We start from the raw sequence: 23,622 nt of genomic DNA, 5'->3' as shown, positions 1-23,622 counted from the left end.
TAGTAGGAGCCTAGAAAGGAGCACAGCCGCATACATACATTACTCACTCATGCACTGCAGCCCGCCCCACACATTCAGCGAGTCTTACTCTCCTCCCTAGTTTTTTCAATGGCACATTCAGGGAGCCAATCACGCCGTGAGTAGCGGCACAGCGGAACCAATCAGGTGTGCAGGCACGCGAGATTGGTTCGCTGTGCAGCTAATCACGGCGTGATTGGCTTCCTGAATGTGCCATTGAAAAAACTAGGGAGGAGAGTAAGACTCACTGAATGTGTGGGGCGGGCTGCAGTGCACGAGGGAGTAATGTATGTATGCTCACCGCTGAAGTGTCCCGGCTTCACGGAAGTCTGAGTCCTCCTGTCCTCCTCCGAGTCCCTTCCCCCTGTAAATATTGTGACCTCGGCGATATGAATATCGCCTACGGCCACAGAACGATAGTCAATATCATATCGACTATCTTTCAGCCCTATTATTCGGCACAAAATTATTCGGCCTTTTGACTTATTCGGCCGAACACCGAAAGTGCTATTTTTTCTATTTTCGGCCGAACAATGTTCGGCCGCCGAACATTCGGTGCATCCCTAGTCTCGAAGGGCTTGTTCACAGCATACGTGCATGAAAACTGATGGGAAATTAAGGGAAAACTGCATAATTTCAAATGCAGAAACCTCAATCACACATCAGTTTTCATGCGCGTTTCAGTGAGTTTTTATGCACGTTGACATTAGTTTTCAGGCATGTCAGTTATGTGCCCTGTTCACACCAATGTTGATGTAATGGCAGTTTTTTTCCTGCCCAGAAAACGACACACACATTCCCAGCACAGTCTCAAGAGCATGGAGGAGATTCTAGGAGAAAGGCAGTTACTCTAGGAGAGCTGGACAGGGCTGCAGAAGGTCCCTAACCTATCAGCAGGACCGCTATCTGCTCCTTTGTGCAAGGAGGAACAGGATGAGCACTGCAAGAACCTTACAAAATGACGTCCAGCAGGCCACTGGTGTGAATGTCTAACCAATCAATCAGAAACAGACTTCATAAGAGTGGCCTGAGGGCCCGACATCCTCTTGTGGGCCCTGTGCTCACTGCCAGGCACCGTGGAGCATAATTGGCATTTGCCATTGGACACCAGAATTGGCAGGTCCGCCACTGGCACCCTGTGCTTTTCACAGATGAGAGCAGGCTCACCCTGAGCACATGTGACAGACGTGAGAAAGGGTCTGGAGAACCGAGGAGAATGTTATGCTGCCTGTAACATTCAGTATGACCGGTTTGGTGGTGGGTCATTGGTGGTCTGGGGAGGCATATCCATGGAGGGACACAAATAACTCTACAGGCTAGACAATGGCACCCTGACAATCATGAGGTATCAGGATTAAATCCTTGGACCCATGGTCAGATCTTACGCTGATGCAGAGGGTCCTGGGTTTCTCCTGGTGCATGACAATGCCTGGCCTCATGTGGCGTGAGTATGCAACCAATTCCTGGAGGATGAAGGTATGGATACCATTGAATGGCCCTCATGCTTGCTTGCCCTAAATCCAATAGAACACCTCTGAGAGGTTATGTTTTGGTTTATCCGACGCCGCGAGGTTACACCTCAGTCTGTTCAGGAGTTCAGTGATGCCCTGGTCCAGAACTGGGAGGAAATACCCCAGGAGACCATGCGTCATCTCTTGCCCAGATGAAGTATTTTTTATGACGAAACGTTGGCGACTCCAGACGCAATTGTCCACACTCCCCTTCTATGAGCCTGTTACCATCATTTCTATGCTGATTGGATACATGCGGGACGCCGCTGTTTGGATCCCCATCTACTAAATCTATGTGCCGGTTCTTATCTACTTATATGCAAGTAGTTTTTTTAATAAATATACTATTTTATATCTTACGGGATTACGCTATGGTCTTTTTGTACCATTTTTTTCCCTTACACCCTCATCTGACCTTTATGGAGCTTTGGGAAATATATTATCTTCTGATGTTATCCATGACCCCTTGGAGTTCCTGAGATCCATGCTAGATCTGGTGAGGCTGTCTCATTCATTTGAGTAGCCATGGCTATTTGGTAAGCTGCTTCTCACACTTGTGCACAGAGGTACCCACAAGAATTCCTGGGTGTCATAAGGAGGAAGAATTGATTCATATTTCTGGATTCACTTTCAAATATGGGACTTTTTTTCTTGGTTCTTCAGTCACTCCCGCTTTATTGTTCTCTTTATATGAACTTTTAAGTTTATCATTTTTTATGTCACTAATTATTTTAGCGCTGCACTGTTTGTTTGCACTATATTGTTTGGTCATCTCATTAGAAACATGCCCCGATGTGGTCAGGCATGCATACATTAACAAGGGGGCCATACAAACTACCGAGTTCCATTTTGAGTTTCTGCAATAAAAATTTCAGCAAAATGGACTAGCCTGCTGCATCATTTTTTCAGTTTGATTTTCGGGATGTCTGAATTCAGCCCTCTAGGTTGATGATTTTAATTTCCATTAAAGATGTGGTATCCTTTCGTTTCTAACACATTACCAAATACATATCAGTAAAGATATTCAGCATAATATTTTGCCCCATTGAGATCTGATGTGTTTTCTAAGTGTTCCTTTAATTTTTTTGAGCAGTGCATTTCTACCCTGAGATGAGGGTTAAAAGCTCAGAAAACAGGAGTATGAAAATAGTTTGAAGGTAAAGAGAATAATGGCAATGAAGTGAAAAAAAAAGTAAAAGCCAGGAAAAGAGCAAAATAAAAAAAGTGTGATGTCAGATATGAAAGTCTGTGCCCAAACAGAATTTTCCACCATAAGGATACCCATGAAGGTTGTCAGCAAGTACAAATGTATCCTTTACCAGAGTTGAAGTCATCTCTTGGAGCTCCTCTAGAGCCGAAACTATCGTGTCCTGAAAAAACAAGGCAATATTGAAATGAAATTCTAATAAAAAAAGTCAAAACTGTTTCAACTGCAAAAAAAATATATAGTTTCATTCTACATGAAAAGACCACAGATTTTAGAACGGTAGACATGGTCATGATTAGCAGTGAAAGCATGTGGAAAATATCACACAAAATGTCAGGGAAAAGAAAAAATTGACACTGCTAAAACATGTTCACATTAGGAATAGTGCGTGTCCTTACTTCAGTTATATAACCTTTTGAAAGTAATTCTTCCATACAAACACCTGTGAAATAAACCAATTCTTGGAGGAAAGCTTGCCATGATACGTAGATTTACTTCCCTACTGGGGTGACAATAGTGCAAAAGGATAGGAACCAGAGAACATACATTTCAGATTTGACTGAAGAAACAGTTTCTAAGTGCCACTAGGTCAGATTTTGTTGGGATAAACCCAATAATGTTTAAATTAAACTTTTTCTGAAACACTAGATAAAAAATTACAAACATTGTAAAATGGTTTGAGGACTGTGTCTCTAGAAGGCTGGAACAGTGTACCCTGAACTAAACTGTAGCATCCAAGATGTATTAACCACAGCCAGGCAATGAGACATTGACAGGTTTCACGCAAAACTTCTCCAAGCCGCGATTCACATTTATGAGGCTCTGTGTACCGCGTTTAAACGGAAACGATAAGCCCATTTTAAATTAAATGGGCTACAGTGTGTGCATGTCCTGCAGGGAGAAGGTTCCTGCACCTTTAAAATGTGGACGCATGGAAATAGGCTGCTCCACCATGCATTTTCACATGTACAGCCACACAGAAGTGAACCTAGTCTAACTGGGCAGAACAGAGTTAGAACAAACGGCATGTCCATCCCAGACAGATCGCCTTTACCAAAAACTGCATATAAAAATAGACTTCTGTAGATAAAACTTTTCAGTTCTGACTAAAGTTGAATAACACTCTTGCTATAGGTGTAGGCCATTTATGTACCTCCCGAAGCTAGACTGGAATTCGTCTAGGACGTTTGCCAATAAAGGCACAGTTCTTACTGCTCACCTTCACCATCACAGGAGTGAGCCCTTTCTGGGATTTAAACCCCATCATGTGCTCTCTTATCCCCTGATGCAGTAACTCTGTGCTCAGCATTTGAGAGCTCACTTCTGTTATGGTGGAGTATTCCAGTCAGGTTTCATAAGGTACGTAAGTGGCTTACACCTATAGCAAGGGCATTATTCAACTTTAGTCAGAGCTGCAGTTTGTTTAGATGGATGGAGCCAAATACAGGGCGATCTTAAAAGAAAACCTGTTAGAGTCTGCAAAAGACTTGAGTCTGGTGCAGGGGGGGTTCATCTTACAGCAGGACAACAACCCTAAACATACAGCCAGAGCTACAATGGAATGGTTTAGATCAAAGCATATTTATGTGTTAGAATGGCCCAGTCAAAGTCCAGGCTTAAATCCAATTGGGAATCTGTGGCAAGACTTGAAAATTGCTGCTCACATATGCCCTCAATCCAAACGGACAGAGCTTGAGCCATCTTGCAAAAGAAGAATGGGCAAAAATATCACTCTAGATGTGCAAAGCTGGTAGAGACATACCCAAAAAGACCTGCAGCTGCAATAGGTGGTTCTACAAAAGTATTGACTCAGGGGGGCTGAATACAAATGCACACCATACACTTCAAATATTTGTAAAAAAAAATGAAAACCATTTATCGTTTTCATTCTACTTCCTAATTCTGTTCCACTTTGAATTGGTCTATCACAAAAAAATCCCAATAAAATACATTTACGTTTTTGGTTTTAACATGACAAAATGTGGAAAATTTCAAGGAGTATGAATACTTCAAGACACATACATGCACATCTGGAAAGTACTCACATGGCTTCCCTTTTTCCCCATTGTTACGTTACAACCCTATTCCAAAATGCATTAAATTCATTATTCTCCTCAAAACTTTACAAACAATATTCCATAATGACAACGCAAAAGAAGAAGTTTGAAATCTTTGCAAATTTGAAAAAAAAAGAAAAATCACATGTACACAAGTATTCACAGCCTTTGCTCAATACTTTGTTGAAGCACGTTTGGCATGAATTACAGCCTCAAGTCTTTTTGAGTGTGATGCTACAAGCTGGCACACCTATTTTTGGGAGGTTTCTCCCATTCTTCTTTGCATGACCTCTCAAGCTCCATCAGGTTGGATGGGGAGCAGCGGTGCACAACCATTTTCAGATCTTTCCAGAGATGTTCAAATCAGGTTCAAGTCTTGGCTCTGGCTGGGCCACTTGAGGACATTTACAGAGTCATCCTGTAACCACTCATTTGTTATCTTGACTGTGTGCTTAGGGTCGTTGTCCTGTTGGAAGATGAACCTTCGCCCCAGTGTAAGGTCCAGAGTGCTCTGGAGCAGGTTATCAAGGATGTCTCTGTACATTGCTGCATTCATCTTTCCCTCAATTCTGACTAGTCTCCCAGTTCTTGCCACTGAAAATCATCCCCACAGCATGATGTTGCCCCCTCACGCTTCACTGTAGGGATGGTATAGGCCAGGTGATCAAAGGTGCCTCGTTTCCTCCAGACAAGGTATTTGCCATTCAGGCAAAAGAGTTTGATCTTTGTTTCATCTGACCATGAGAAACAAAAATTCTCTGGTCCTTCAGGTGTCTTTTGGAAAACTCCAGGTGGGCTGTCATGGGCCTTTTACTGAGTGGCAGCTTCCAGCTGACCTCTTTACCATACAGGCCTGATAGGTGGAGTGCTGCCGATATGGTTATTCTTCTGGAAGGTTCTCCTCTCTCCAGAGAGACGCTGGTGCACTGTCAGAGTGACTATTGAGTTCTTGATCACCTACCTGACTAAGGCCCGAGTCTCCCCTGATCGCTCAGTTTGGCCAGGTGGTTCCAATCTTCTTCCATTTACGGATGATGGAGGCCACTATGCTTATTAGGACCTTCAATGCTGCAGAAATATTTCTGTACACTTCCCCAGATCTGTGCCTCGATACAATTCTGTCTCGGAGGTCTACAGGCAACTCCTTGGACTTCATGGCTTTGCTTGTGCTCTGACATGTACTGTTAACTGTGGGACCTTATTTAGACAGGTGTGTGCCTTTCCAATCAATTGAATTTACCACAGGTGAACTCCAAGTTGTAGAACCATCTCAAGAGTGATCAGTGGAAACTGGATGCACCTGAGCTCAATTTTGAGTGTCACAGCAAAGGCTGTGAATACATGCGTATGTGTGACGGTTTTTTAATTTTTAAGAAATTTGCAAAGGATTTCATACTTCTTTCACGTTGTTATAGGGTATGGTTTGTAGACTTTTGGAGGAAAATAATGAATTTAATCCATTTTGAAATAAGGCTTTAACATAAAATGTGGAAAAAGTTAAACGCTGTGAATACCTTCCAGATGCACTGTATATATTACACACGCGTGCATCATTTTGAACAATCCCAATTAAAATTAGGACATTTTTAAAAGAATAAGAATTTGAAGATTTAAATTCAAAGACTCAACAAAACAAATCACCTCTGTCATCTGCCCCTCCTTTTCTGAAACCAAAGCCACCTTTATCTTGTTTTCTGCCCTCTGCTATATCCACTCTTAAGGAACGGTCACCTAAAAGCTATATGGTAAGAGAGGGAGAACAATGTAAGCAAAATTATTTAAAAAAAAAAAAAAAAAAAAAAAAAAAAAAACACCTACAAAGGAGACTTACCGCACCATCATATGACAAGGCTTCTTTAAGGGATTCCAGATCATCGAATTCTACATAACAAAAACCTAAATTTAAAAAAAAAAAAAAAAAAGTCATTTGGATAATTCTCTACACTTAGTTACCCTCTTCATTTTAATTTGTTTTTACCTACAACAGGACGGTAGCAAAGATAAGCAAACTCCTAAAATATGCAGGTAAGGTAGTACAATCACAACAGGCACATCTGCATAAATGTCCCAACAACTGTGCTAAAGAATGTTGGTGATTTGGCCAAAAAACAGGCACACCATTTCACATTTTTGGACATGTCCATTTATTAAACTCTTTTGAGCCTGAGTAGCTCAGACAATAGAACAAGTGTTAGATATTACACTTCCACTTGGGAATGTCCAGAGTTGCTAAGAGACTGGGATCACTTCTTGACTGCAGCCAGAAGGCCATTTCCTCGATGCTGGAGAAACGCTGTCACTCCCAACCCACAATTGCATAAAGAAATCAGGCAATTCGAAAATTCCCACAGCTATAGTGAGCGATCGATTGGCAATATTGGGATATTTCGACCTTTGGTCTATCTAATCTCACTTCCCTTCCTTCTGAGGGCCCTCTCTCCCTAACAATTTAGCAATTGGTATAAACCCACCCTAACCTGGTTTGGTTTGCACCCTAATTTCTGTTATTAGACTTACTTTCATAATTCAGTAGTTCTATATGAAAGTTTCTCTTACATTTATTGGATATCATCAGAATCTAAGACTAGGGATGCAACGAAATCAAAATTCTGGGCCGAAACTGAAAATGCAGGATGCCCTTGGCCGAAAACCAAAAAGGACTTTTTCCCCCCAAATAATTTTAAAAATCGATAGAAGAGGGGCATACACCAAAAAACAGGCAGCGACGTAAACCTGTCGCTGCCACCCTGTCACAGTATATGTACTGTGACGGGTTGGCAAGTGGTTAATTTAATTACCAATGGTATTTGTATTATGCAGCATGAGGGGGGTTAATGTATTGTCACTGCTGGTCACTGATGCATTACTTATTAATTAACACTGGTTGCACTGACACTGGTTGCACTGATGCAGCACAAAGGGGTTAATTAACTGCCACTGGTCGGTCACTAATGCATCAGTGACAATACATTAACCCCCTCATGCTGCATAATACTAATACCATTGGTAAGCTCGCCTCAGCGTCCCTTTATTCAGTACACTCCCCCCCCCCCCCCCCGCCTCAGGGTCCCTCTCGTCAGTACACTCTCCTTCCCCATGCCAAGGATGCAAAATCTCCTACTCACTCAGCTCCTCCGGTGTCCTTCCTTTCAAAAGACGCGCCTCTGGCCGGAGGCCCGCCTCCCTGTGATGTCACTACTACTACAATCTGTGCGATTGTGTGTGAATGAACTGACACGCCAGACGGGAGGGCAGGCGAGCGGCCGCTAATAGATGTAACTATGTGAGCACTTCATTTCACTGTCAGCGGGACTGTGTGTATGAATTAACTAACACACCGGGCGGGCGGCCGCTAATAGCTATAACTATGTGAGCGCTTCACTTCCCTGTCAGAGGAGATACCCGCATGACAGGGAAGTGAAGGATCACATAGTTATAGTTATTAGCGGCCGCTCGCCCGCCCTCCCACCCGGTGTCAGGTCAGTTCATTCATGCACATCGTCCCGCTGACAGGGAAGTGAAGTGAATCGCTCACATAGTTATAGCTATTAGCGGCCGCTCGCCCACCCTCCCACCCGGTCTGTTAGTTCATTCATGCACAGATCGTAGTAGGGACATCATTGAGAGGCGGGCGGCCGGCCAGAGGCGGGACTTTTCAAACCTGCGCTGCGCCCTCCTCCTTCCTCACAGCGGCCATTAATTTCAGCATTTTTAACGCATTTTCGGCCGAAATGGGATAGGCCCATTTTCGGCCGAAATTTCGGTGCATCCCTGTCTAAGACACTAATATCCTTTGCTGGCTTTTACATAATTATTGTTCAACTGATAGGTCTTTGTTTTATTGATATTAATAAGCTCCTCTGTGGAAATGAGCTTGTAATCTTCAGACAAACATGGTCATTTTGAGATACTGATGGCTTGTCCTCTTCTCTACAATGTTTTCTTTGCCATTTTCACAGTAATATGCATCTCTGTGTCTACTAGTTGTTCTGTAACCATATGTTTAGATCATGCAAGTCTGATTAGGATTTTACATAAAAAAAAAAAATTGGTTTAATCTGCATTTAGAGAAAATTAAATTATTGCATTAGGTCATTCAGCATAGGGAAATTTTCTGATCAAAACAGTTCCCTTGGGAAATATAGTTGAAGGGAACAGTTGCTTGTATTCAGTCCCCAGCAATACTTCATTGTGCTGCCAGACCATATCTAATTTTTTTTTACATACATTTTTTTAATACAGCTAGTGCACGTACATGAAAATACATAGATTTATAAGGCCAATTTCACACAGGGAGTCCGTTCCGATCAGCCTGTCCGTTTTTCAGGCGGATCTGAACGGATGCCCCATGCATCTCTATGGGGCATCGGATGTCAGCGGAGACATGTCTGCTGACATCCGATCCGTCAAAACAAGATGGATGGAAACCCTATTTTCCATCCGTCTGGCGGATCAGATTGGATGAGAAAGGACAGACGGTCCGTTCTCATTCGATTCCCCCATAGAGATGCATGGGGACCCGACAGCGCAGAGACAGAGCTGCCATCCTCCTGCTCAGCGCGGGGGGGGGGGGAAATCGGCAGATTGATCCCCCGCTGCGAAAAACGGAGTCCGCCTGACGGACTCCATGTGTGAAAGGGGCCTTAGCCTTCTGCACAGTAGCAGTTAGACTGGTAAAGTTCAGCTTTCCCTGCCAATAAGGGTCCATGCACACTGGCTTAAAAACCGCTTGCTTCTACTGGAGTTTTCAGTTTTGCTTGTAAAAACAGCTCAATGTCATCTTACGTGCCCATGCACATTAGGATGACTAGAGCCATACTTTGGAGTCAGCGTTTAGAGGCAGGAAAAAACCCTTCTTGTTTGCCAAATTGATTTAAATGTTCTGGCAGAAAGCAAAGGAAAAAAAAAAAAAACACTAAACGATGTACAAAAAAGCTCTATATGAGCTTTTTTTTCTGCTTAGGCAAAACTCCCCATCCCCCCCCCCCCCCCCCATTTTGGATAGTGTAAGCGAGGGTCATACCCACTGTCAGATTGTTTTTCGCCATCTATGTCCCATTGCGGAAATTTCCCTTCACTTTCTGTCCCATAGCCAGACAGGAAGTGAGATGAAATCCCTGTAAATTAATCAAATTCCTTGGGGACCCCCCCAGGTCACTAGAACTAGTGTCTCCATTGGAATAATTTTCCCTCCATTACTTTTCTGGGGACAACCCATAATTTTGGATTTTCTTTTACTTGTAATAGTAAACAGGACAAATAGAGAGGGGGAGTCTCCTAAACAGGGGCACAGGCAGCAATAAAAACCGACAGGTGTTCTAACCCCTCTCCACTCTATCCAAAACCAAAAGTTTTGCCTTTAGTTGTACTTTGAGCCCAGTGTGCATGGAGCGCAGTGTGCATGGAGCCTTATGCATTACTGCATGCACATCAGCTGAAAGGAAGAGAACAGAAAATTTGAAGAATGACTTAATTGAAGCCCTGTTCATGCTGTCCCGCTGTGCTAGTGCACGTATATTAGAATCCAAATTGCTTTAAGGCAGCTTTTTAATTTGATTGGAATGGCCCCGCATTACACCACATTACCAGTGCAACAGTGTGAAAGAAATCTTAGTCTGCAGCATCCCATTAACTGCCACACGTTGGGCAGTAAAGCTTAGACATTAGATAACTTTAAATGTCTCCTTTTAAACTCAAAAATAAACCAGACTTTTGCTTAACAAAAGAGATTACACAATGGTCAATAGACCAGAAAGCTTGATGAAACTGATTTACAGTGTCAAGGGCTCGCTCACACTAGCTTTGCTCTCTGAAGAGTGATCTGCATTTGGGAGCGGCTGTTAAAAGTGATCGCAAAGCATCACAGCTGTCGAATGTGTATACCTCCAGCCACCGCAGCAAAAGGAGAGCAGTAAAAACGCACCTCAATCGCGGGGTTTTGCTGCCCCCAAACCGCTAGTGTGAAAAAGTCCTAAAAAAAAAAAAAAAAAAAAAAAGAGTGAAAATACCCCATTTCAGTGTTTTGTTTTTTTTGCCCAAAGTACCACTGTAAAAACTGTGAGCAGGCAGGCTTTTATTGAAAAGACATGCACTGTTTCTTCTGAAATAAAACGCCCCTATTTCCCTGCTCGTCATTTCCTCCGGCACTGTAAACTGAGTGCCAGGTTGTTCTCAGAGTGCTGGAATCGCGACCTCTTGTGCATAAGCAAGAATTACATCATCCCCCAACAGACTAAAAAAAAGTGGTAGAAATTTGGGACTTTAAATGAGGAAATGACAGGGTAGGGTCATATTCCTCCATCCCTCCATTCCTTAAAACAAAAGGAAATTGGGACTTAATATGATCATGCTATGCTGTAATGGGCTGACTTGTATGCATTTATTAATGCTATCAACCAGTAATGATGTATCAATGTCAGTATGTTGTGATGTAACATGTATACTTATTAATTAAATGCGATATTTGTTCATGCTGCGTTTTGTACATATATGCAATACCTATGTCAGCCCATTTATATATTCATTATATATTTTCCCTTATTGCAGCCACATGTTATATATAAAGTCCCAATTTCCTTTTGTTTTATTTATCCCCAACAGTCAATGAAGAGGCCCAAAAACAAACTCCAGCGTAGGATCATTGGACAGCTAAGTATTGAGACTTTAGTTCCTCTTCAAGAGGAGGAGACAAATGCATGCCATTCAATATCAAGGAATGCCACAACAAGTTCCCAAAACAAAATCTTTATAATTGAAGAGGAATTATGGAAGCAAATGGTTACCTTTGAACTTATCTGTCTCCTTATCTCTGACTAGCCGCACACTCCTCACACTCAATTCTTTAAAGATGGTATCTATGTCTCCTTGTACAGTATTGAATGGAAGATTACCCACGTACGCTGTGAAAGGTGGGTCTGTAGGAAGCTCTTTCTGTTTGCGAGGACCAGGGCCAGATTCGCCACGTCGGGGCCTGACAAAGACAAGGCACATTAAAGTGATACTCTACCCAAATCTATACATAAAAAACTAAACATAGCTTCAAACTAAGTTATAGCTTCAAACTAAGTTTCAAGCGTGCTTATCTAATGTATAGATATGAAAAAGTGAGAATAAGGTATCAGGCTTTCCTAAACATGTATGTTTCATGGCTTACCCATCTTGAAAATGAGAGGTTTACAATAGACTGAACAGGGAAAAAAAAAAAAAAAAAAGGGAAGATTTACCTGAGCACTTCCAAAGACTTTTGCAAAGCATGATTATAAAGGCACGAGTTCAGACTTGAGAATTTACCCCTTTGTAGATTATTCTTAAAAATGCTGTTGCAAATTAAAACTTCACTTAAAATGACGCCATCGCTAGAGGAGAAAAAAAGAAAAGCAGCCTGTAAAAGAACATACTTACCAGTCCTCTTACCATTTGTTGTTCCCTTGCAGAGCTAATGACGCCACGATTTACTTCAGTATCTGTATACTTCCAGGTATCAGATACCTGCTTCCCCACCGCAGCATGTTGTGGTGTCACCTACTGACCACTAAGTTTCTAATGCGCCCCTGGGATTTCTACAGCATTAAAAATTATATCCCCACCAACTAGAGGCATACACAGTGCAGCTTGAAGAATTTATACAACCCATGGAGTAATCAATGCTATGCAAACAAAGATAGCAAGAACTATTCATATACAACTGCTTTGGTAGGGACATCACTGATAGCAATGTGGATATAATCATGATGCTGATATAAATTTTCAGAGCCCACCACTTACCAACCTCTCCTTTACAAATTTGCCCAATCCAACTTGAGGGTCAATTTATAAATAGGTTTGCGGTGCAAATGCCTCAGCATTTACAATCACAAATTAATACCTATAACCTTTGTAAAGTGTGTGAAATGTCGGTTTCTTTAGAGATTTACCAATAAAGGTTGCCTTTTGCAGGGAGAATATAATGCTACCAAACGTTCAGTCCCAAGTGAAAAATAGACTTAAAGCAGAAATTTATTTTCACAATCAACATTGCCCATTTTTAATCCTTATGTTGCCATCATTAGTAAATGGATAGGAAAGGAGATCAGTAAATTGGAAGGAGTGCACTGTGAGGTCCTGCTCTCCCTGAACCACCTCATGAGAGTGGTAATCCTGCTTTAAGGAGGGCCCTTATTGAAGGGGACTGCAAGTGTATGAGGGGGATAACCTGCTGATCCAGCTTAATATATCATTTCCCTGCTGACTCCATATCTTAGGGGACAGACTATTTACTCGAACTTTGGCGGAAAAACCCCACAGGGACAGGACTTCTTATAATCATAACCTCTAAAAGGGACTACACTGCTGCTATACTTTCTAGCTGTTCTACCCCGAAGGCTCTCCCTCTACACCCTCAGGTACATCCTCCCTGATTCAACAGGTCTGAGCTCCCCTTGGTCTGCAGAGACTGTGCCAACACTGCTTGCAGCAGTGAATTTTTAACGTGGCTACTCCTCCTAGTGATTATTTTTTTTTTTAAGTCTGTTTAGACACCCCTCTCGGTTTTTACCTCCCACCTTATATCCGAGACCATCCGGGATAAAAGATGAGGCAAAAGCTAAAAAAGTAAACCAACCGGCCCCCAGCCAAGGAGGCATACAGCGCTACATGGCAGCAAAATCCAGCTTGGCGGAAGAAGGGCCCGATAGCCCTAGACAGCAGTCCGCAGGGTGGCCAAGGATGGGGAAACGAGGACCTTTAGTGGAGAACCCCCCTGTGGGGAAGAACACCATCACCTTAGGAGCAACTAGACCAAGAAGTTCTGGAGGGATCCCTCACGGGGGACCTAAATCGCAAAGCGGAGACTCTGGAAAGCCTGGTCAGGATAGCAAAGGGGGACGGGGTCTTAGAAGAACCTCTCATTAAAGCCCTGGCGGGGGTTGTTGTCCAAACTGGAAAGCTTTTGGAAATTAAACTTAGCAGCAGTCAGGACAGACCTTGGACAAGTCCTTGGCCAGGTGGAGGGGAGACTCGACAACCATGACCGCCTGCTGGAGGATTTGAGCAAACAGACGACATTATTACAGAAAGCTAACCCGTATTTACAGTACAAGTTAGAAGATCAGGAGAATCAGAGCTAAAGAAAAAATAAAGGGGCTTACCAGAGAATCAGAGAAAGGAGGACCTGATAACAGTGGTTCGATGCCTCTTTAACCCATTGCTGGCAAAGGAACCCCCAGAAACTTTAAAAATTAAGAGAGTACACAGGGTGGGAGGATATCGAAGCCAGGCTGGAGGAGGCCCAAGAGATAGGATTGTGAGGTTCCATTATGTAGAAGAAAAGTTGATTATTATGGAAAAGGCCCAGAACTCTTCTGGGATTACTTTAGAAGGAGTAAACTTACAGCTATATGCTGATTTGTCAGTCGAGACCTTGGCAAGAAGGAGACTCTTCAAACCCCTGACAAAGCACACATGGGCCTCTAATATTTCATACCGCTGAGGTATTCCAGCCTGTCTTAAGGGGAGAAAAGATAGCCGCACAGCGGTTTTGAGATTCCCAGAAGACTTGAGTGAATTCTGTAACAAATTAAACCTAACATCTCCATACCCGCCAGGCTGGGAAGAGCCTGTGGGTTCACCAGTAGTGGTGAGAGAGGAGCGGTGGTCTTTGGTTTTGGGGGGGGGAGCTGGGAGGGGAGAATATGGGGTTAAACAGTAAGAAATGGGTGAGGTGGTCTCTTGTGTTCTTTTCTCCTCCCCCCCCCTTCTTTCCCCTGTTTACGCTAAAGGAACAGTTGGCAGATTCTGAGGGGAGGTACCTGTTTATTAAGGGAAGACTATTCAATATGGAGTGTACTGTGGCAAATATTTACTCCCCTAATAGGGCTCCAAACAAGTTACTGAGGAAAGTTTTGAAAAGATTGAGGACATTCAAAGAGGGGAGGCTTATTTTAGTGGGAGACTTCAATATGGGTTTGGACCCGCATTTGGATTCATCAGCGGGCACTTCCCGTCTCCCAAAACAAGGAGACTATTGGGAGAGTTGGTTTTAGCTGGTAGACGCCTGGAGGGTTAGACAACCAGACTTTAGAGATTACATTTGTTATTCTTCAGTACATGAGTTTTTTCAAGGATCGACTACATTCTAATAAAGCACCAACTTTTAGTCTCCCTTAAGGACCGTACACACTTGACGGAAATCAGACGAAATATCCTCCGATTTTTCTCTTGCTCAGCGGTCATTATCGTTTTTAGTTGACAGTACATTAGTGCATAAATGTTCACGAAATTTCTCGTCCGATTTTTTTTTTTTTTTGGGACATTTGTTCTTAGACTTCCGGGTCGTCAGCAACTTCAGATCATGCGCGGTCTTTCGTATACGATTTTTCGCGGATGTACTGCATACACTTTAAATGAAAATTGGTCGTCTGGGGACGGACGATAAAAAGTTTGGCATTTGTCCCACCGTTTTCTTTTTGTTGAAAATGTCGGCATCGGCTGCTGAAAGTTGTGCACACACTAGCCGAAAATCTTACGATTTTACCTCGGACGGGAATTTTCGGCAGATTTTCTACTAGTGTGTACCCCACTTTAAGGATGCGACAAGCCCATCACACTCTCTGACCACTCCCGGTGATAGTCCAGTTAGATTTGCTTGCTGCAGTACATAGAGCAAGGATATGGGAATTGAATGACTCGCTCATCCAGGATCCTAATGGGCCATACACACTAAGATTTTCTGAAGACTTTTTCTTCAGACTTACCAAAACCATATAATATGAGGTCAAACCTAAACACTTTCAATTTGTATGCAATCTGGCAGACCCTTGCACTACATAGAAATGGTAAATCTGAAGGAAAAAGTCTTCAGAAAATCTTAGTGTGTATGGCCCTTAAGATAGTGGCGAGAGTAGAAAGAATTGGAGAATTTCTTTGCCATCAATGACTCACAAGAGAATTCACAATCTACCCTATGGGACTCGCACAAGGCTTTTATAAAAAAGGCGAAACCAATAAGCATCGGGTCAAAAGAAAAAGGAGAGGTTGAACCCAGCCACTTGGGGAGATCCATACATTGGAGCAACCAACTAGACCCAAAAGGTATCCCAGAGCAGCAGGTGTTAACTGAGGAGAATCGGCAGCATTTATGGAGCAGCAAACAAAAGCGCATTTCATATAGTCATGAAAGATAAATATCAATGGGGAAACAAACCTGGGAAATGGCTAGCAAAAGCAGTGAAAATGAAAAAAAACGAAAAAAAAAAAAACCCCACATTCCTAAAAACTAAAAAGGAGAATAGGGAAATAGTGCACGCGTCCCCAGATATTGCTCAGGTGTTCCACTCCTATTACAGTCAACTTTATGTTAGACAGAAAGAGGAAGGCAGGGATAAAGGTAAGGAGGACCTAGCTGTGAGGGAATACCTATGGAATCTTGATCTTCCAAGGCTGCCCAGAGAGGAACTAGAGGATCTAGAGGCCCCGATTACATGTGAAGAGGTGGGGTGGGCAATAAAGAATATGGAACTAGCTAAGAGCCCAGGTCCTGATGGCTACTCGATCCTGTATTATAAAAGGTTCCAAAAAACCCTAATCCCCAAGTTATGTAAATATTTTAATATGGTGGGAGAAGGGGAGAATTTAAGAAAGGAGTCTTTGTTTGCCTATAGAACGCTTATTTTGAGGGGGGGGGGGGGGGAACACTGCGGTACCGATGAGCTATAGACCAATTTCACTATTAAATACAGATAAAAAAAAATTTCGCTAAAATAGCAGAAAGATTAAAACCTCTCCTGCCGAGGTGGATACATAATGATCAGGTGGGTTTGGTCTCTGGTCGAGAGGGAAGAAACAACTTCCTGAAATAACTCTAGATCTATGAAGAAAAAGAAAAGGGAACCCCTTCTGTAATATTGTCTATAGATGCCGAAAAGGCCTTTGATAGGGTTGAATGGGGTTTCATGGTAAAAACCCTGAGATTCTTAGGTATTGGAGAAAAGAATGCTGTGGATTTCTGCCTTTTATTTCCATCTAATGGCAAGAATAAGAGTGAATGGCGGTCTGTTTTCCCCCTCGAACTATAAAACGGGACTAGACGAGGGTGTTCCCTCTCCCCAATGTGGTTTGTTCTAGCTCTAGAATTCCATCTGACAGCAACTCGTAAAAACCCAGACATTAGAGGGGTAAAAGCGGGGAGTAAGGAGTACAAGGTAGCTGCATATGCGGACGATGTATTATTTTTCATCTCTAACCCGAGGTTAACACTCCCGATAGTACTGGAGGAATTTTGGAGATATGGGAAGCTATCAAATTTTAAAGTCAATATGGCTAAATCAGAGATAGGATAGTTTATGTAGATTTCTTCACTGGGAATAGGATGCACCTTTGATTTCTTTAATAGACACATTATTTTAAACCAGGGAAAGAGGTTTATATTTTGTTAGATAGGCAAAAAAAATTTGGAGATTCAGTTAAAAGACGTAATGGTAAGAAATAGATTGTGCACTTTCCTTGAGTTTGGGGGAACATGCCACTTGATAAATGGAGATATACACAGTTGCAACACTTTGTGCACTCTCTCCCACAGCCTCTGCAGGGAGAGGATAACATTAAACCAATGGAGAGGATGTTTGGTTCCCCTGCATGTATTAAACATAGCATATCAAAAATATATAAGATTTTACTTGGGAAAACAGACCTTTCATACTCACCTTGCCTAGGGAAATGGGAACAGGAATTAGGACCCCTTAGGGATGAAGAAGAAAGAAAGTTTTGCGAGTCGCTTGTTACTCAGTTGATTTAGGACAACAAAGATGTGTTACAAACTTCTTGCCAGATGGTATCTCATCCCGCAGAGGGCTCAGGAGGTTCGGTGCAGAGATATCCCCAACTTGTTGAAGGGGAAGTGGGGTTCCCAGGACCTTTGCACATCTATGGTGGGAGTGTCCAAAGATACAAGTTTTTGGGGAAGGGATTATTAGATCTATGTGCTAGATTACAGGAGATAGTATCCAAGCTGAATCTTGGAGTTGCCTCTAACAATACAGAGAAAAAGGCGCCGGTTTATAAGAATAAGTAAATACATATTCGCCAGCACACCAAGGCTCTTGCAAAAGCAGTCGAAAACTTTATTGAAGTTACGATCACATCAAAAAATAGTGCTGTCATCTTTATGCACTGTCTCTATTGGTGGTATGTCTCTATATATTCCCTGCTCACAACCTGCACTGTATCACATGCCTGACGAAGGGGTCCTGTGCGGCTCCGAAACGTTAGCACTATTTTTTGATGTGTTCGTAACTTCAATAAAGTTTTGGACTGCTTTTGCAAGAGCCTTGGTGTGCTGGCGAATATGTATTTACTTGTAACTAATCCAGTTGCCAACTGGTGATCGCTTCAGCACCCAACATACACGAGCCTACAAACCAGGAAGGTGTGCGATAGGAATATGAACTATAGGTTTATAAGAATACGCTTGTGCCTTACTTCTTGACCGCTGCTAAAAGTTTGATACCGGTATTTTGGCGTTCGCTAGAAGCCCCAGATATGAGGGACTGGGTAGTAAGGGTGGATTGGGTAAGGTCCATGGAGGAAACTATGTATACAGTGGTGGACTCCCGCGCGAATATCTAGATATATGGAAAGACTGGCTGGAGTTTAAAAAAAAAAAAACAGGACTATGTGAAAATGCTGGGTGTAGGAGACTAATATTGGTGATAGATCAAGGTTGGGAACTATGATGTACAAGAGAGAAAGAGTAGGATAGAGAATAAGGTTAGAATGGAAAAGGAGGGAATTTATTTTTTTTTTGGGGGGGGGATATATCAGTAACCATTTACCTTTACTAGGGGTGCTTACATAAATATTACGTAATTATAATCAACATTTATGTAAAATTTTAATCGCAAAAGGTAAAAAAACAAGTTTGCTGTAACCCCGCTTATACAGTATGAGCTGGAGTTTGGCTTAAATTTGTGTATCTTAATCTTCTAGAACATTTAACCCTGCCTGCCCCCTAAACGGACAACGATGCAGTCCAAATGTTCCCACTGTGCTCCTTCCCCAGGAGGTATGTTACTGGCTGGATCACGAGGAAAAAAAAAAAAATAAGAAAACTAAAGAAGCTACCACATTGGCATGCCTAAGGTACGGGTAGATTGCTTCCAGAAAGTTAATGCTACATGAATCAATAGCCCATGGCCAGAAATTCTAGACTGTTTTTAATCTGCAAAGCAAGAATGGAGAAATGAACGGATAGGGGGATGGCTTTGAGTATAAAAAAACTATTAAATCGTGTTTTCCATTAGCGGTGCTCAGATCAGTGTAGTTCCGCTTTAAGAATATGTAAATATTACAATGCCCAAAGCCTAGCTATAGTTTTACTTTAAACCAAAAAGGTTGCCATATCTTCTACCTTATACACAAACTTGAAGTTTCATACACAGCTCAGCGTCAGGATCAATGGCTATTTTCTGCACTTACTGAAGATGTTCTGAACCCTGAAAATGATTACAGTCACCACATAGGACTGGTAAACTGCAAAATATAAAATTGTTGTATTTGGGTATAGATATTCCATTATCAAATTAAAGTGGCTGTAAAGCCTAAACATTTTTCACCATAATGCGTTCCCTACTTTAAGGTAAAAAAATGTTTCAGTATGTTTTATCCACCCCTCGTCTCCCTTATACTGACTGTACTTACCCAAATTCCGATCCAGCATCGTGCCTGTCTTTAGCAGCTCTCTCCTCTTCTCCCCGCTTTCATAGGCTTTGCTGGCCCTCGCTGTTGTCAGTCAAATCCTTTGATGAGGAAGCGGGGGACGGGCCGGGCCTCCTTGTCTGTCTATAGATGCAGGCAGTGCAGCTCACGATAAAGCCCACAGTTGTGCAATCATGGGAAGTGGCTTCCTATGGTGGCACACTGGAAGAGGAGGCGCCAAGAGCGCCAGCCGGGGACACCAGAAGAGGAGGTTCGGGTCCACCCTATGCAATACCATTACACAGAGCAGGTAAGTATAACAATTTTTTTTTTCTTTGATGTTTTAATTAAGAGTGCCCCTATCCCTAAAGTGTTTATCTTCAACCTGTCTAAGCAACTAGCTTCTTGCACCACATCCTCCAGAAGTTGAAGAGGATCTCAAAGCAGTTAACAAGGACTATGCCTAAGTGGTTACTTAAATTCTTCTTTTCTCTTTCACCTTAGGCCCCTTTACACATAATGGACCGTTTGTTTTTCATCCATCCGTTGATGGATGAAAAACAGACCAACTCATCTCTATGGAAAAACAGATGTAAAAGTATGATCATCCATTATCAGTTTTTTTTTTCTTTTTTAAATCGTTCAAAGGCCTTGTTAAACTGGAAAGAATGTAAAACGGATGTAAACTGACAAATGGTCAGTTTTTGCATTGGTAGTGGATGAAAAAAAAAAAAAAAAACTGATGAGCAGCCGATGAATAACTGATGTAAACATCATTTGTTTTTGCTTTGAAAAATGTGACTGAACAGATGAAATAAATGGTCCGTGTGTGAAAGGGGCCATATCCTTTCAACGTATATATATGGCTGGAGCCATTTTGCACTCTCTAAAGTGCCGCCATAGCTTCCATACTCCTAGATACTGCATATGTGCTGCTCAACTGCCAAAAACTATAGATCACTCTTCAAACAAGTTTATCGGAAACTGTAGTTTCTCCCTTAAATTAACAACAAATCTGCACTACTAGTGTTTCAGGATAAGACGATCCCCCCCATTGCATGTCCGGTAAGACCACAGTAATTCCACATGATCAATGCTCCTACTCGTGGTGAGATGAATAGCACTCATAACCAGCTGTTCCGGGTAACATGAAAATTGCAGCGGTGTTAATAAAGCATGGCTTTTTACATTTTCCATTACTTGCATCATTGACTAGGTAAATCATTTCATGTTAAGGAGGTCATAAGGGAAGAAAAATTGAAAATACACTGTTCACCAAGTGAATGCTGAAAATAACCAAAATCTGTGCAGAAAGCCTCATTTGAAAAATTATTTTTAAATATAACTAAACTAAACTTTTTTAGTTTTGGATAGAGTGGAAAGGGTTTAGAACACCTGTCAGGCTTTTATTGCTGTCTGATCCTCTGTTAAGGAGATTCACCCTCTATTTGTCCTGGATACTATTATCATTGAAAGTAAAAGAAAATTCCAATTTTGGGTCGTCTCCTGTAAAGTATTAGAACGGAAATTCCTTTCTGGTGACCTGGGGGTCCCCAAGAAATTCACTTTATTTGCAAGAATTTCTGCTCACTTCCTATGTTTTGCTATAGGACAGGAAGTGAAGGAAAACATCCGCAATGGGACAAAGACGGCAAAAATAAACCTTACAGTGGTTATTACCCTCCCTTACTCTATCCAAAACGATAAAAAAAATAAAAGTTTTTCATAAATCTAAAGAGGTCCCCTGTGCAAGTTCTGTAATTATTTTGAAAATGGGCATTCAGATTCTTATAAAATATTATAATGTTAGAATAGCAATCTTTTAGGCGACAAATCAACCAAATGCAGTCTAAGATGCAACCACCAGATATACGGGAAAACCAGAAAGGAGTCTTTTTGTCCAACTTAAGCGAGAGGGAAGGAGTACATTCATTAAAGTAGCTTGTAATATACCTGGAAGATTTTTGCTTTTAGATTTGCTCAAATAAATACGTATGTACATTACACATTTGACCTACAAAAGCCCAACTGCTGTTTTAATGCATTTTTGGGCCCCTAGCCTGGGTACAATCCAGAATATTAAGGTCATACTATGGTGGATACAGGTTTTCAAGGGTGAGGGTTTGAGCATCAGAGGCAGTGCTGTCAATCTAGAAAAATTGACAGCCTAGGTGTGTCCAGCTGCTAAATGACAATCTACAGACTTCTGAATCAGCAGTAATCAAGCTAGCCAATGATCGCCATGCCCATTCAATTTTTTTCGTCTAACAGTCAATATAGCCAGCACAGAGCCCCACCTACTTTCTAAGCAGAGTGTTCTGTCACTCCTATGAACAAACGATCAGCACTCATTCATTCATAATAGTAAAACATCAGAGCTGCAGCTCTGTGCAATGTATCTACCAATGCCCTATGTGTGTAAAAGCAGCTGCAGATACATTACACAGAGCCACAGCTCTTTCTGATCTTTTAGTATAATGAAAGAACAAGAAGCCCTTATTCATTCAGAAGAGTGAGAGCACAGTCAGCTGTGTGCCTATTAGTAGCTGCTTTAACACAAAATACCCAGCCAATGGATTACACAGAGCGACAATGTTAAAGTGGAGTTCCGGGCAGAAAATCATGCCTTTACATTTCATGGCATCCACTTCCTTATCCTTCCATGAGCAAGAATTGGATATTCCCGGCGTTTTTTTTTTTTTTTTACTTACCTTTTTACAGAGGATAATATACTCACCTTGACATCCACTTCCTCGGCCGCGTGGCTCGCGCCACTTCCTGTCCCGCAATGCGTCCTGGGAGCTCTTCCCGTCACTCCCAGGATGCAATTGGCAGTGTCGTAGGCGGCCTGCCGCTCCTCTAATCGCGTTATTTCCAAACAGGAAATGACGCAATGTTAGGCGGAGCACAGTGCGGACGGTGCCATATTTAGGTCTACTATTAAATAGGCTTTATAGGGGCGGCAACTTCCTCCACGCTGCCGTCCCTATGGAAACAAATACTATGCCGATCGCATAGTACTGCTCATGCACGAGATATCATGCTGGATTCACCGGCCTCCACCCACTACAATCAGGAAGCAGGGCAGACATTTCACCCACAGCTGACTCGGTGAACCAGCACAAAGATGGGGGCGCTCAGCAGAAATTTTATAAAGTAAGATTTTATACTTGCAAAACTATTATTCCAATGTATAAAACAGGATTAGCGGATATATAGAGGTTGGAGGGTCACTGTTTGGGGGACATTAAAAAAAAAAAAAAAAAAAGATTCTGTGGCCGAAACTCTGCTTTAAGTGATCTTTTATGAATAAGCAATCGGCAATGTCATCTGGTGCCGATTGTTAATTCATACAAGTGAACGATTGCCAAAGCTTTCAATCACGAATCCATCTCCTGTCAGACACCGATTGGTGGGGGGGGGGGGGGGGGGGGGTACTGTCTAACCTTGCTGCTTAACAACTTCCAAGTCAGATCTGACTGTGTGCTATATGCAGTTTGTCTCCAGGGTGGAAAACATTTGAGAAGTTGTAATAACACTTCATTTACAGTAAGTTCTGCTTTACAAGTGCACACAGAAAAATACCTTAAAGGATAGGTTCACCTTTGGAAACCGGTTATACATTACCAAAAAAGCACCTGCCTGCACCTCTCCTCCTGATCCCCTGCTGTGACAGTGGGCAGGGGAACTTCACCCTGCACCCGCTGTCACAATTTAGGCTGGCCATACATTGTACAAATTTTCTATAGATTTACTAAAACCATACAATATGAGGTCAAACTTAAAGCGGAGTTCCAGCCGCAAAATCATTACATTAGATTTTATGCCATCCGCTTCCTTATTGTCACCTGAAAAAGAATTGGATATTCCTGAATTTTTTTTTTTTTTTTTTACTTACCTTGTTTCAGAAGAAAATATACTCACCTTTCCTTCAACATTCCTCCCTCTGTGGCCGCGGCCCGTGCAATCACTTCCTGTTCTGCAATGCGTGCTTACTCATCACTACCAGGAGGCAATGGGCAGTGACGTAAGCAGGTGGCCGGCCGCTCCTCTCATCGCGTTATTTGCAAACAGGAAATGACGCGATGATAGGCAGAGCCCAGCCATCCCTATGGAAACCCTTACTACGCCGATCGCATAGTACTGGGCATGCGCGAGATTT

At 42.2% G+C, this 23,622-nt stretch overlaps 1 protein-coding gene across 1 annotated transcript in view; it reads right to left on the bottom strand.

Moving 5' to 3' along the window:
- EIF4H (eukaryotic translation initiation factor 4H) overlaps positions 1-23,622 on the bottom strand; it is a 60,796-nt gene that overhangs the window by 34,590 nt on the left and 2,584 nt on the right. Inside the window, exons 2-5 of the mRNA XM_082246193.1 lie at positions 11,576-11,763; positions 6,625-6,689; positions 6,435-6,531; positions 2,849-2,899 (exon numbers count right to left, since the gene is read on the bottom strand). Of these exons, the coding sequence (XP_082102319.1) occupies positions 2,849-2,899; positions 6,435-6,531; positions 6,625-6,689; positions 11,576-11,763 (401 nt within the window). The remainder of the gene's footprint in view (positions 1-2,848; positions 2,900-6,434; positions 6,532-6,624; positions 6,690-11,575; positions 11,764-23,622) is intronic.

This window comes from Pelophylax lessonae (assembly GCF_965119305.1).
Source record: "Pelophylax lessonae genome assembly, chromosome: 2".
NCBI classification, from domain to species: Eukaryota; Metazoa; Chordata; class Amphibia; order Anura; family Ranidae; genus Pelophylax; species Pelophylax lessonae.
This window is presented reverse-complemented; position numbering and strand designations above follow the sequence as displayed.